Source organism: Rhinolophus ferrumequinum, chromosome 22 (genome assembly GCF_004115265.2).
Source record: "Rhinolophus ferrumequinum isolate MPI-CBG mRhiFer1 chromosome 22, mRhiFer1_v1.p, whole genome shotgun sequence".
Lineage (NCBI taxonomy): Eukaryota > Metazoa > Chordata > Mammalia > Chiroptera > Rhinolophidae > Rhinolophus > Rhinolophus ferrumequinum.
In genome coordinates, this window is record NC_046305.1 from 52,815,016 (window position 1) to 52,827,244 (window position 12,229).

General features: G+C 43.7%; 1 protein-coding gene across 4 annotated transcripts in view; it reads right to left on the reverse strand.

Annotated features, from left to right (window-relative positions):
- The window catches only part of NUP210L (nucleoporin 210 like), a 58,631-nt gene that overhangs the window by 7,539 nt on the left and 38,863 nt on the right, over nucleotides 1-12,229 (reverse strand). For all 4 annotated transcript variants that reach the window (XM_033093136.1, XM_033093135.1, XM_033093134.1 and 1 more), the window contains exons 25-34: nucleotides 11,719-11,898; nucleotides 11,274-11,354; nucleotides 11,049-11,180; nucleotides 8,695-8,853; nucleotides 7,735-7,826; nucleotides 6,717-6,891; nucleotides 5,342-5,517; nucleotides 4,623-4,840; nucleotides 3,040-3,176; nucleotides 295-421 (exon numbers count right to left, since the gene is read on the reverse strand). In XM_033093136.1, the coding sequence (XP_032949027.1) occupies nucleotides 295-421; nucleotides 3,040-3,176; nucleotides 4,623-4,840; nucleotides 5,342-5,517; nucleotides 6,717-6,891; nucleotides 7,735-7,826; nucleotides 8,695-8,853; nucleotides 11,049-11,180; nucleotides 11,274-11,354; nucleotides 11,719-11,898 (1,477 nt within the window). The remainder of the gene's footprint in view (nucleotides 1-294; nucleotides 422-3,039; nucleotides 3,177-4,622; nucleotides 4,841-5,341; nucleotides 5,518-6,716; nucleotides 6,892-7,734; nucleotides 7,827-8,694; nucleotides 8,854-11,048; nucleotides 11,181-11,273; nucleotides 11,355-11,718; nucleotides 11,899-12,229) is intronic.

Genomic DNA, 12,229 nt, shown 5'->3' on the forward strand with positions numbered 1-12,229 from the left:
TTTCTGGATGGAGCCTAAGAATGTGTAGTTTTAAAAAATTTCCTTGGGTAACACTGAACATCAGCCATGTTTGGAAATGCGTGGTCTAGGCCACTTCCTGTTCTCAGGGTTATAACTAGAAAGATAAAAGGGACCAGGTTGAGCCTATTTCAAAGCCTTAATCCAGTTATAATTTCTGAGGTCATGATTTATTTATTAAGGTGGAGTCAATTTTGAAATAATAGAGTGGTAAATGCACTGCTGGAGGATGGCAAGGTGGGAACGATACCCCATGCTTCTAAAGAGATTCCTGACCTTTGAGGTTGCCGTCATAGCTGCCAATAGTGATGAAGAGCTTAAACACATTTGAGTTGGGGGTGCTGGTGAGGTGAGTCTTGAGGTCACAGCTGAGTGTTAACGTTGATGATGCATTGACAACGACCTGTCAGCAAACCAGAGGAAAGTCTGTGAGCCCTTAGAGACGGCTCCCCACCTCCTCCCTTGTAACCTCAACCAAAAGCATCTGTCACACTTCACCCTTCTAGCGACCACATATTTGAGAACCACAACAATCTTCATTTATGAGTAGAAAATAACATATATTTTCTAAAAGGAGGTTTTTGTCCATTATTCCTTTTGACATATCTTCTCTTTGTATGACTCCCAATTAAAATGCTTTTGAAGACAACTGCAACTTTCTTTAGAAAGTTTTCTCTCTCTTTAGTTGCATATAATCTCAACCATTTCTAAAACTTCAAAGTACTTTGGTTTCTTTCAAGATACCTCTAATGTTTTTTGTCTTATATCTTAGGTGTTTTTATACTTGTTAAAATCTTTCCTATTAGGCCAAATTTCTTTAACTTAGAACCCTAATTAAGCTTTGTGCATCCTGTATTGTGTCTTATATGTAAGGTAAGTGCTTAATGATTACAAACAGAGAACATGATGATAATAATGACTCCTTTGCCCCAAATATCTTCAATTTAAATGCAATATACTGTTCAGTTTCCTCAGTATTCCATAGTTTTTTGTACTTTTCAAATATTCAAGGACCTTAAAACTAAGTTAGTTACATTAAGAGCTCAGGAAGGGGAGAAGTTTTATCTTTTTCATCTTTGTATTTCAATGAGACACGTAATCATTGACACAATCGCTGACAGAACAGGCCTCAGTGAGGGTCTGCTAGTTGGTGAATAATGAAGTGAGGATTTTACAAAGTACACAAAGTATACAAACTGGAATATAAATGACCTTTTGACTTCTCTGTAGCCTCTTGACACCACAGCCCATTCCCTGTCTTTCCTTTTGTGACACCCTTTCTCCTTGCTAGACCCTTCTCAGTCTCTTTCTACTTGATCTCTCTCTCTCATGGGATCTCTGTCCTCGACCCTCTTATCTGCTCTTGATGCAAGTTCTCTTTCTGGATGTTATCCAATTTTCCCCTTTCTACCTTATAAACTTACACTGAAGCCACCCTAATTTATTCATTGGTCTTCAAACAATATATACTTTTATTTGCCTTTGCACATCTGTGCCTTTAGTCTAAAAAGCCTTCTTCGTTTTTCCCTGTCAGACAAATTCCTAATTCTCAAGACTCAGTTTAATTATCACCTCTGAAAAATTTAGCCTCAATATCTAGGCGTAATTAGTGACTTTCTTCTGTATTCTAAGAGCATTTCTGACATACCACTAATAAAGCCAGGATCAATTATGTTTTAATTATGCCATCTATCTGTAATTATGTCACCACTAGACTGTGACCTTCTTAAAAGACGGCAGCAGATTTCTTTTGGCAATTTACTCATCTATAAAATTCGGACAATACTTAACTTTGCAGAGTTGTAAAGATTAAAAATGATAGTTGTACTGGTTATAAAAAAGAAAAAAGATGCCAAGCCAATAGTAGATACTCAGAATGATAGCTGTTATATATGAGGACTGAAAAGAGGAACAAGTTCTTCGAGCACAGAGGAAGGAGACTTTACATGCATTAAGAGGGAAATAGAAAAGGCCTCATAAATCCAACCTCTCCACTTGTTCTCCCACATCACTATCGGTCAGCAGTTCTCTACTCCTACATCAAATATTCCTTCTCCACTGAACATTCCTAAGTCATTATTTCTCCCATTTTAAAGAACCATCAACAAACTCTTGACTCCAACTTCTCAAAAAGCTGTCCTGTATCCACTGTCTCCAAGTCCTCTTTTCCAGTTCTCCAAACTTTCACTCCCATCACTACACTGAAGCTACTCATCAATCACCAGTCTCCATGGTGCAAAAAACATCAGCCATTTCTGTTTTCAGTTTACTTGACCTACCAATAGCATTTGACAAGATTGGTCACTCCCTCCCTCTTGAAATAATTTTCTTCACTTGGCTTCTGGGACACCAACATCTCTGGGTTTTCCTCCCACTTCACTGGTCATTTCTTACAAGTCTCTTGGTTCCTCTTCCCTCAGAGCTATTAATATTGGAGTGCCCCCAGCGCTTTGTCCTGGAGCCTTTTCTCTATGTGCACATATTCTCTTGGTGATCTAATGGCTTTAAATATCATCTCTATGCCAATGTCTCTCAGATTTTATATCCATCTACCCCAACCATTTGACTAATAGACATCCAATTTTACATGTCCAAAACTCCTGATCTTCTTTCCAAAATCGTTCCATTTCAGTTGATGGAAACTCTGACTTTTTAGTTGTTCAGTCAAAAACCTTAAATCATTCTTGAGTCTCTCGCACTCTACATGTAACATCTGGAAATTCTATTGGATCTACCAATGAAATATATTTAGAATCTGATCAGCTTCTAAATCAGATCACTACCCTTGTCCTACAGTCTAGTACCAACCAGTAGCCACGATGGTATTTTAAAATATAAGTCAGATTAGTCATTCTGGTTAAGAATCACTGTTTCCCTTTACATCCCGATAAAGTTTGTTGGCTGTCTTTATATTTGATATGTGAATGTGTTTCTTTCCCTAGGATGTGTTTTCTATATGCATATCCCCATGTATAGAAATAGTTGCCCATGTCTCTGCAGCCCTGGTAGCGTTAGGTTTACCTCTCGATATGTTCTCACCACTCCTGGGATGTCGTGAAAGATTGTTGCTATCCCTGGATTCCTGGCCACTCCCACCCCAGTGACAATGTCTGTTTGTAGAATACTGTCAGAGGAAATCATCCATGTCCCCGGTTCACCTAGGAAAAGACAAGAGAAAGCACTTGGCTGCAACCTTTTGATGTAAGTTGATGGTCACCCTAACCTAACTCAGACTCCAAACCAGTGACCATTCAAGCACAGAGATAGATCTCTTACCAGGAGGAAATCCCAGCTTTGAGGATAACTGTTTTCTGACTGGTAGGCTCCCCTCCACATATCATGCCAACAAAATAACTGCTGACCTTCAGAATCATGAAAGGAGCCACTTAATTGGAGAATGTACCTGTTTTCCTTAAAAACTCACTTTACACATAGTGATAACGGTCTGATTAACCTTTGTGTGGACCCTGCTAAGGATGAATCTGCTCGAGCGATGGATTGACACCAGCAGGAAGACTGCAAGGAAGTGACAACTGGCAGGAGACAGGATTTGTTTCCTTTGGCTTAAGGTGGCAGAGGAATGCCAAAGGTTAGGTTAGATCACTGATCCTGGCATGTGGCTCTTTTGCTTTCTCATCCAAAGTGGTATGGATTTGGGGTGCCCCAAAATTCCAGAATGAAAGACAGAGGGACAATCTTGACAAAACCCAGCAAAAGAGAGTAAAAAAGCCTCTGCTTCAGTGATAAGGGATTAACAACCATGGGCTTATAGTTCTGGCAACTTTAAAGCAGAGTCAGCTCACTGGCCCCAGATTACATGTTAGTCATGGTTGCTTGCAAGTCACAGGACTGGAGGATTTGATCTAGGCTGAACAGAGCTCCCTTGCATCAAGTCCAAGATGTATAGTTAATGTTTAAGCCAGGTCCAACATTACATCACCGAACCCAAACACATGTACCCAGATGCAAAGACAAAGCCGGCCTTATTTGTATGTACTGATTATTGGGATGCGTACACGCAGCCAGTGTGTACCGCTTTGGAATATGCCATCTGGAAGTCCAAAGAATTGACACTCATTTGCAACCAGAGACTGATTTTCTTGAACTCAATAGTACTTCTTAGGACAGAAATGCTTTGCTGATCAAGAGTACAGTTTAGCTCAGTACAAGGCTAAACCTTATTACAGTGATGATCTATGTAGGAGTCAGGCCTTCAAATGTGCCCCACAAAACAGTGTATACATAATTCCTTCCTTTTATTTCCTCCTTTACTACTCTTCAACTCAGCAATTACCCTCCTTCAGAAGCTGGAAAGGGGGGAGAAGGCACGGTACCCTACACTGTCTACATAATACATTGCATAGAGCTCTGCATTCAATAGGCACTTGATTAATATGCCTGGCTGACTTCTATAATAATTGACTGAGAGAAATGGGCATTAAACTGAGAATTATCAGTTAACATGAAAAATAATAAAATACACAAAGACATTTTCCTTCTCAGAGAGGCCCTCAGATTTTCGCTAATTTGGAAAAAGTCCTCCAGGGGATGAGATGGGTTCTAATTCTGTCAGTGTTGAGGCCGAAGAAAGAGGGGATGCAGACCATTCTGGCTGAGGAGGTGAGTACTGAAGCAGATGACATCCCCGACAAAGGTAAGCTTGGTGTCTGGTTCAATGGCATGCTCAACAGCAACAGGAATATAATCGGCCATGCCTGGATGTCTCCGGTCCCAGAGCCCCACGAGTGTCACCCCTCTGTTCACAGCCTGGGCCATGTACGTAGAGTTCTTATTCCCTGGTCCGATAAGCAGCAGGTCATCTCTGAAAGTAGACATGAAAGGCACAAATCACCGAAAAGAGACAACAGTTGGTAAGAGTTCTGGGGGCACACCCTGTTACAACACTTTATATTCAATAGCTCGAAACTTCAGGAGGAAGTCTACAATGGAGAGTAAGCAACTAGGGGCCAGGGACCAGTCCATCAGCTTCCTGTATGTAGTGCCCAGTAAGGCTTCTTTTTAATGGAAAAATGTTTTCCAGTACAGCTTTTTGATAATAATACTCCAGTAGCTTCATATGGGAGCTTTCTGTGAACTGGAACTTGATAGATTCAAAATATCCTGAAAGTTTTCTTCATTGAACAACTAATACCCTTCTGGTCTTCCCTGCCTCCCCTGCCCCCCATTTTAATGAAAGAAACAGATCAGAGTCCAAGGACAGAACACGAGGGGGACTTTCTGGGTCTGCTTTGGAACACTAGCCTGACCTGCAGGCCGCAGGGTTTCTACCCCAGTGGCAGCACCACTCCTGTGACTTCCATACCTGTTCAGAGCCAGGTAAAGCTGGGTGTTGTGTGTGTGGAATTTCTCTCCGATGCTATTATAAAACTGAACAGTGAAGGTGAGAGACATGCCCAAGGGAAAGGCTGACAGGGTCCTTCCTTGGGCTGTGTACAGCTTGGGTTCGCTACTCACGCGCAGGTATGTCACTGGTGCTACCTGTATGGGAGACAAAACCTCCTGGTCTAGAGAAGGATGCATTGCAGAGGAGCTGTGACCAAATTCTGAGACTTACAATCAGTGATCAAAATGGTGTTTCACAGGAAATAGTTAGCTCTTGATTTGAGATGACTTAAATCAGAGTGAAAAAGAAATATGACAGTATAGGAAATAGCTTTTTTTTTTAAATTTTATTGGGGAACAGTGTGTTTCTCCAGGGCCCATCAGCTCCATCATTATCAATCTAGTTATGGAGGGTGCAGCTCAGCTCCAAGTCCAGTCACCGTTAACCGAGCCATCTGGCCACCCCTCTGGAAGCTCAGCGGGAGCTTGCTGCCTTCAGTCTAGTTGTGGAGGGCACAGCTCACTGGCCCATGTGGGAATTGAATCGGCAACCCCGTTGTTAAGAGCTCATGCTCTAACCAACTGAGCCACCCGGCCACCCAGGAAATAGCTTTTTAATTATTAAAGCTAAGGGAATGTTAGCTGGAGGTTTTGGGGAAAGGACTGCAATTCATCTATTTTTGTGCACAGTGCTCAATATTTATTGTTAAGTAATTGATCATTTATCAAGAATATCATAGATTGTGTTTTCACACTGTAAGAGATAAGCCGTGATAGCAGTAAGGGAAGTCCAGCTTTGAATTCTAGCTTCACCATTTCATAGCTTCATAGAACCATTCCAGGTCTCAGATTTCTCATCAGTTTAATAGAGATAATGATACCTACCTCATAGGGTTTTTGTGGTAATTAAAAGAGAAAACATACATAAAAGGACCAACATAGTGGCTGGAATACACTAGATGTTTAATGCCTAAAAAATTTTCTTGTGTTAGACAAACTAACCTCTGGGGTATCTCCTAATTCTAAATTTTTCTGTTCTAAAAACAAAGCCTAATTTTGATAGCAATAGTTCTACCCTTCTCCCACATCAACCATCTTGCCAAAGCTGCTCAGAAGACAATCGTACCACTTTGAGGCTAATTCCTTTTATAATAAGGACTCTAAAGTGGACTTTAATTTGGTGGTTTGGAATCATGTCAAGACTGTCCTCCTATCTTACAGTTCATTTCTGACTTTCAGAGAAATTTCTAGTTCCTAAAAACAGGAAATCTGCCTATGAAGGCCATGGTCCATGCCATGCCATGCCACACCATTCCATTCCATCTATTTATTTATGAGTAAATCCCTGAACTCACCTGAACCCCAGTTATGGTTGTTTGGTTGACTCCAAAAGGTTCTACAGAAGTGACTTCCAACACGGCAGTACCTGCAATGGAACCAGCTTTCAGGAGCCCTTCGCCGTCCTCCTCAATGACAGATGAATTAGGGAAACACTTGAGAACACGGGAACTCACAAAGGCGGCCCCTTCCCTAGGGAACAAAAGGAGCAAGTGGCATCTCTTGGGGGCTCTGTGTGACCAGAAAGAAAGGAGTGGAGATTGCCAGGATCACTGTTCGAGGCTGTACTCTGAGCCAACGCTTGCCATTCCCTGTGCTGTGTGCTCATTTGTTCCTCAGGCAGAAGACTGCCTTTGGATTATGCTTCTCTCTTTAAAAATCAAATCCTACCATATGCTTATCATTTGAAAAACAGTCGGCAAAAAGAACTGAAAACAGGATTCAAACAAATCCTTGTACATGAATGTTCATAGCGGCACTAGTCACAGTAGCCAAAAGGTGAAAATGATCAAAATGTTCACCGATGGATGAACAAACTGTGGTCCATCCATACAATGGAATGTAATTTAGTCATAAAAAGGAATGAAGTGCCGATACGTTCTTTGACATGGACGAACCCTGAAAACATTATGCTAAGTGAAAGCGGCCAACACAAAAGGTCACACAGTATACGATTCCATTTATAGGAAATACACAGAAGAGTTCAATTCAGAGAGACAGCTGATTAGTATTGCCAGGACTGAGAGGAGGGGAAATGGGGAGTGACTACCTAATGGGTATGGGTCTCCTCTGGTGGTAATGAGACTATTTTGGAACTAGACAGAGGTGACGGTCGCCCAGTTTTATGAATGTGCTAAATGCCACTGAATTGTACCCTTTGAAATGGATAATTGTATGGTCTGTGAATTTCACGTCAACTGAAAAAAAAAAATCTGTGAGTTAGAAAAATCACCTAGACGGCAATAGTTCTTTCATGTGCAATGTTTTACTGAGGGTGAAGTTAGAACCTGGCCTGCCCTTCTCCACTCTCCTTACCTGTTGGTATGAAGTTTGAGTTGAGAATTCATGGGCATTAGAATTTGCTCAGGTTGGCACCCTGGATAGAAAAGATGGAGTTTTTCGAACACCTATAATGAGAAAATAATTTTTTCCTCATTTCTGGAAAAGACAAATGACCTCTTCTCACATATGGACAACTACAAATCAACAGTCTGCCTACCTTCTGTTTAGCCTAATGTCCCACAACATTCCTTTCCAAAATGCGTCAGGCACTTAGAACATATCCAGGTGTTCTAGAATATATAACCTAATATTAGCCCTGCTTCTGACGACAAGGGACTGGGCACACGACAAAGTTTATGCTTCATACAGCTTCTGTGCTACTTAGATGTTAAGTATAAGATCATTTTGAAATTTCTCATTTGATCTCCTGTACCCAAAAAGAGATTTGAGAACAAAGAACCTATAATGGTAAATTAGCAAGGGGCACTATTTAGGTCTCCCACCAAGAAAAAATCAGTCCCATATTCAGAGGGAGAGAAATTTATTTGCCCCAACCAAATGATACATTTTTCTTTTGAATGCTACAAACAATAGGGCCATTTAGCTTTCAGCCTTAGAACAACTGTAGAAACTATTTACATTCTTTATACCCTACCGGAAGTTAGCATTTCATGTCACTCTATTGATGAATATAGCTAAGTGGACTGCCTCATAATATCTGTGTTAGGTGGAATGGCTCACAAATTCATACTTTAGTTATTATGCTGTTCATATCCTGTGTTCATGTACTATAGTTTCTAATGTCAATACTTATATGGAGGCAATTAGCAGGAATGAAAAAGATCTAGAAACTATAAACCTATAAACTGTAAACCAGGTATCCTGCTAGCATTTTCCCAATCTCTATTCAGACTAAGCTCTTCATGGATGATAAGCGAATACAACCTTTTTCTCCTTGATCTACAAAAACAAGATTTCGGTTGGGGACCTTACCAGGATCTGCACTTCATCAGACAGTTCCAACAAATTCCCCTCAAACTGCCCAGAGGAAGTGTCCTGACAGCAGACAGTGACTTTGACACTGGTCCGACCAGCTGCTTTGGTGTGGATCACCATGGCGAAGTTATTCTCTCCTGGGAGCTGCAGAGAAACCTAGACAGCGAGGGGATGGATGGAGAAACACTCAGGAATGGACACTGCCCCTCCCTCTGTGTCGGAACAGCAAGGAAAATATACGTTGGAGACAGCTATTGAGAAGAGCTGGGGTCCCAGGGCTTGTTTTCCTATCTTAGCGATGCGGTCACCCCTCATGCAAACCTCTGTTTGCAGGGCCCAACTACTTCCAGCAAGCCTCTGGAAGAGTCTTGTTATCTCGGAGTCAATTCATTGATAGGAGAAGAACGGAAATGAAGAAAGGGGTTTGCAGAATGGGTTCAGACAGTAGAACCTGAGACGGGAGAGAAGCGAGGCAATCTACTCCCGGAGTTCAGAGTGGCAGCAGAAAGGAAGGGAGCTCCTGTTTGAGGACTCTGCTAAAACCCGCTGACATCTCCGCACCTGCTGCCCCCGCCTTTCTAGTCTGGACTGGATGAGGATTAGGCCTTGCCACATTTCTGGCCTGAGAGGGCAGGCTAACACTAACAGGTTGAAGGAGCACCTGCCTACTTCGTGGTACACAGTTCATGTCCTACCTCCCCTACCCTGCTGGTGTCCAGAGCCCACACCTTCCTTCTCGCTCTCTTGACTCACATAGAGTTCCAGGTTCCAAAATCACCTTTCCCTTCTCCCCTCCATAAACATTTCCATTGCCTTTGTGGAATCTCAACAGATCTCAACCAGTTGTCTGGAAGAACATCTTATGCAGAAGAACGAGGTTTACAATTGTGTCATCCAAATGAATCTCTAAATGGTGACACCACAGTCCAGGAACTCTACTATGTGGGGCACTGGAGACCTTTCTACTGCCTATTTCATAACCCAGGTTGCCCATGCAGACCTGAAGCAGGAGAGAGCTCTGTGTGGCTCTCAGCCATTTCTTCTGCTAGAGAAAAGAGTGATGCTTTAGGTAAGAGCACTGGAGGAAGGGAGAAGTAGAACATTCGCTGAGGCCTAGACCGAACCCTGCTTTCACACAATCCTTATTTGTTACTCCAGAAAAGCAGGCAAGTCCCAGCGCAGAGTTCTCCCAAACTGAGCACAGCTCCATGTCTCCTCGGCGCCCAGTAGGACCAGGCCTGGGCAGCCCAGGGCAGACAAACCCAACCACTGCACCTTCCCTAGGTGATAGATCTCGAGTGTCTTAGAAAGATTGCAAATAGATTTTTTACTTTCCCCAGACGCCCTCTTTTCCTGTTAATTGGCCCCAGAAATGCCCTCATTCCAGTTCCTCTAACTACTCCGTTGTCTCCCAAAGTCAAATTCTTTTTTCTCATGGCCACTGAACTGCGACCTACTGGGTACCTTGGCCGCAGCTTCCATCTTCTGAATGTAAAGCCCAGACATAGGTGGCTGCCACTGTCCCCACACCACCATGGGTAGGTTCCACCAAGCTGACGATCAGGTAAGAACAGTGTGAACTAGACAGAGTCTGTCTGCAGCGTCCACCTTTCTTTCCTTGTCCCGCGTCAGAGGACAGCGTAATGCTATGTGTATTAACCAGCATGGTCCTTTTCACGGACACAGAGCCTCCGGCTGCACTGTGGATTCCCTCCATGTCTATCATGAGGGCTGCAGCCAATCCAGATGCGGGAGGCGCGCAGCTGGGAGGAGCCGGCACCACCCACGGCAGCCGTGCAGGACCTTCTGAAATTCGTTCTTGACTCAAGGCACTCAGTCTAGACTCCGCGGCCAGCGGGTGGCCCACACCAGCCCCAGGGCACCCACAGCGCCCCAGGGGCGCGCGCCTGGGAAAGTGCCCAGCACCCCCCTTTCATGCTGATAATGTCAACGCTCGTCACGCATCATAAACGTGATTCTGAATGTAATCAAGTGTCTGAACATGTCCAAAGATTATAGTAATATTTAAACTCTATGTACATCTATTTTATATTCATAATGGTGTCACTCATGTAACTCTTCATCTGCTCACACATGTACCAACAAATGCACTATTTAAAGGAAACACTGCTCTCAAGAGCTCTTTCTAGCGAAGTATATTAAAACTCAATAGCACGACCTGAGTACTCACACTGGATGCCGCCTATGAGTTACATGTTTCCAGAATTCATACAACAGTAGAAAAAAAACATAAGTAATAATGTTACGTAGTTAGTCAGTCCGTAACTTCTGATGAAGTAACTGTCATGACAAGATCCCTAAGGTAACGTAACACACAGGTGAAGTCCCACCTCTGAATGCCTGGGCACTAGATCCAGTACATCCCGTTTGCTCATGGACCAGTGGAACGTGAGCCCAGGGCTGGCGTTGCTGAAGGAGAAAGGGGTCTGGGTACCGGTCACCCCCATGACGTAAACTGGCATCTAAAAAGAAAGAGGTTTTGTGCTCTGTCCCCTGCCCACTGCCCACGTGGCATTGTCCAAAACCCGGACCTAGAGCAGGGTCATCCGACCGACCTGGGTGGCTGTGACGAGTCGAGTGGCAGCTGCCAGGATCCTAACAGCCCTTAACCGAACGACTTCAATTTGGACTTCATCCTGCTCAACAGGGTGGGGAGCGGCTTAGTAAGAGGGGGTGTCGGCTGCACAGAGGTGTTTGGGATAACTAGTCTGGCATTGTTGGGGGCACTCAAAGACAAACAGAAATCATGCCACAGCAGGTTTGCTTTTGCCCTGTAGACAATTCCCTGAGGACACGGACTCGGTCTTATGACAACGCCAAGAACTGTGGGTTCCCCCTGAAGATTACCCATGTCCATGCCTGGTTAAGCGCATGCCAGATGAGGAGACTCACAGGGCTTTCCTGGGCTGGCGACACGCCCCTCATCCTTCTTCCCTCCCCACCTCCCAGTATGGCTCCCAGACGGAAGAGGAGAAGCCGAGCAGAACAAAGAACCAGTACCTGGGAAAACACGATCACTTTGCCAGTATCTTCGTTCACTGTCTGGATCGTGCCACGGAGCACAGCTGTGCCAACCATCTTCCCTGTAACTTGTCCCCTCCTGTTAACAACTGCCACTGTCTGATTACTGATGGAGAAGTGGATGATGGACTGGGGTTGGGGGCCACCTTCAGACATTACCTGGAATTGAAACAGACCGGTGAATGCCCGAAGCATGGGGAGAAGTCACACCGCTGTTCCCGATATTTTGTCCAAACAACTTGACATCTTCATCGTCCCCCACTTCCCTACAGGCATATCCCCCATCAATGCAAATGCAGAAGAAACGGAAGTGCTACAAATGATCCATGGGACTCTAAGAGGTTTATATTACGTTCATCATGGAATTGGGAAAATACTGCTTTTCTTCTGTATCGTTGTACTTGACTGGGAGTAGACGAGAGGACGCTGATAGGAAAAGGTGTGTGTGCGTATGTGTGTGCTGGCGCAGAGGTGGGATGGGGAGAAAGGC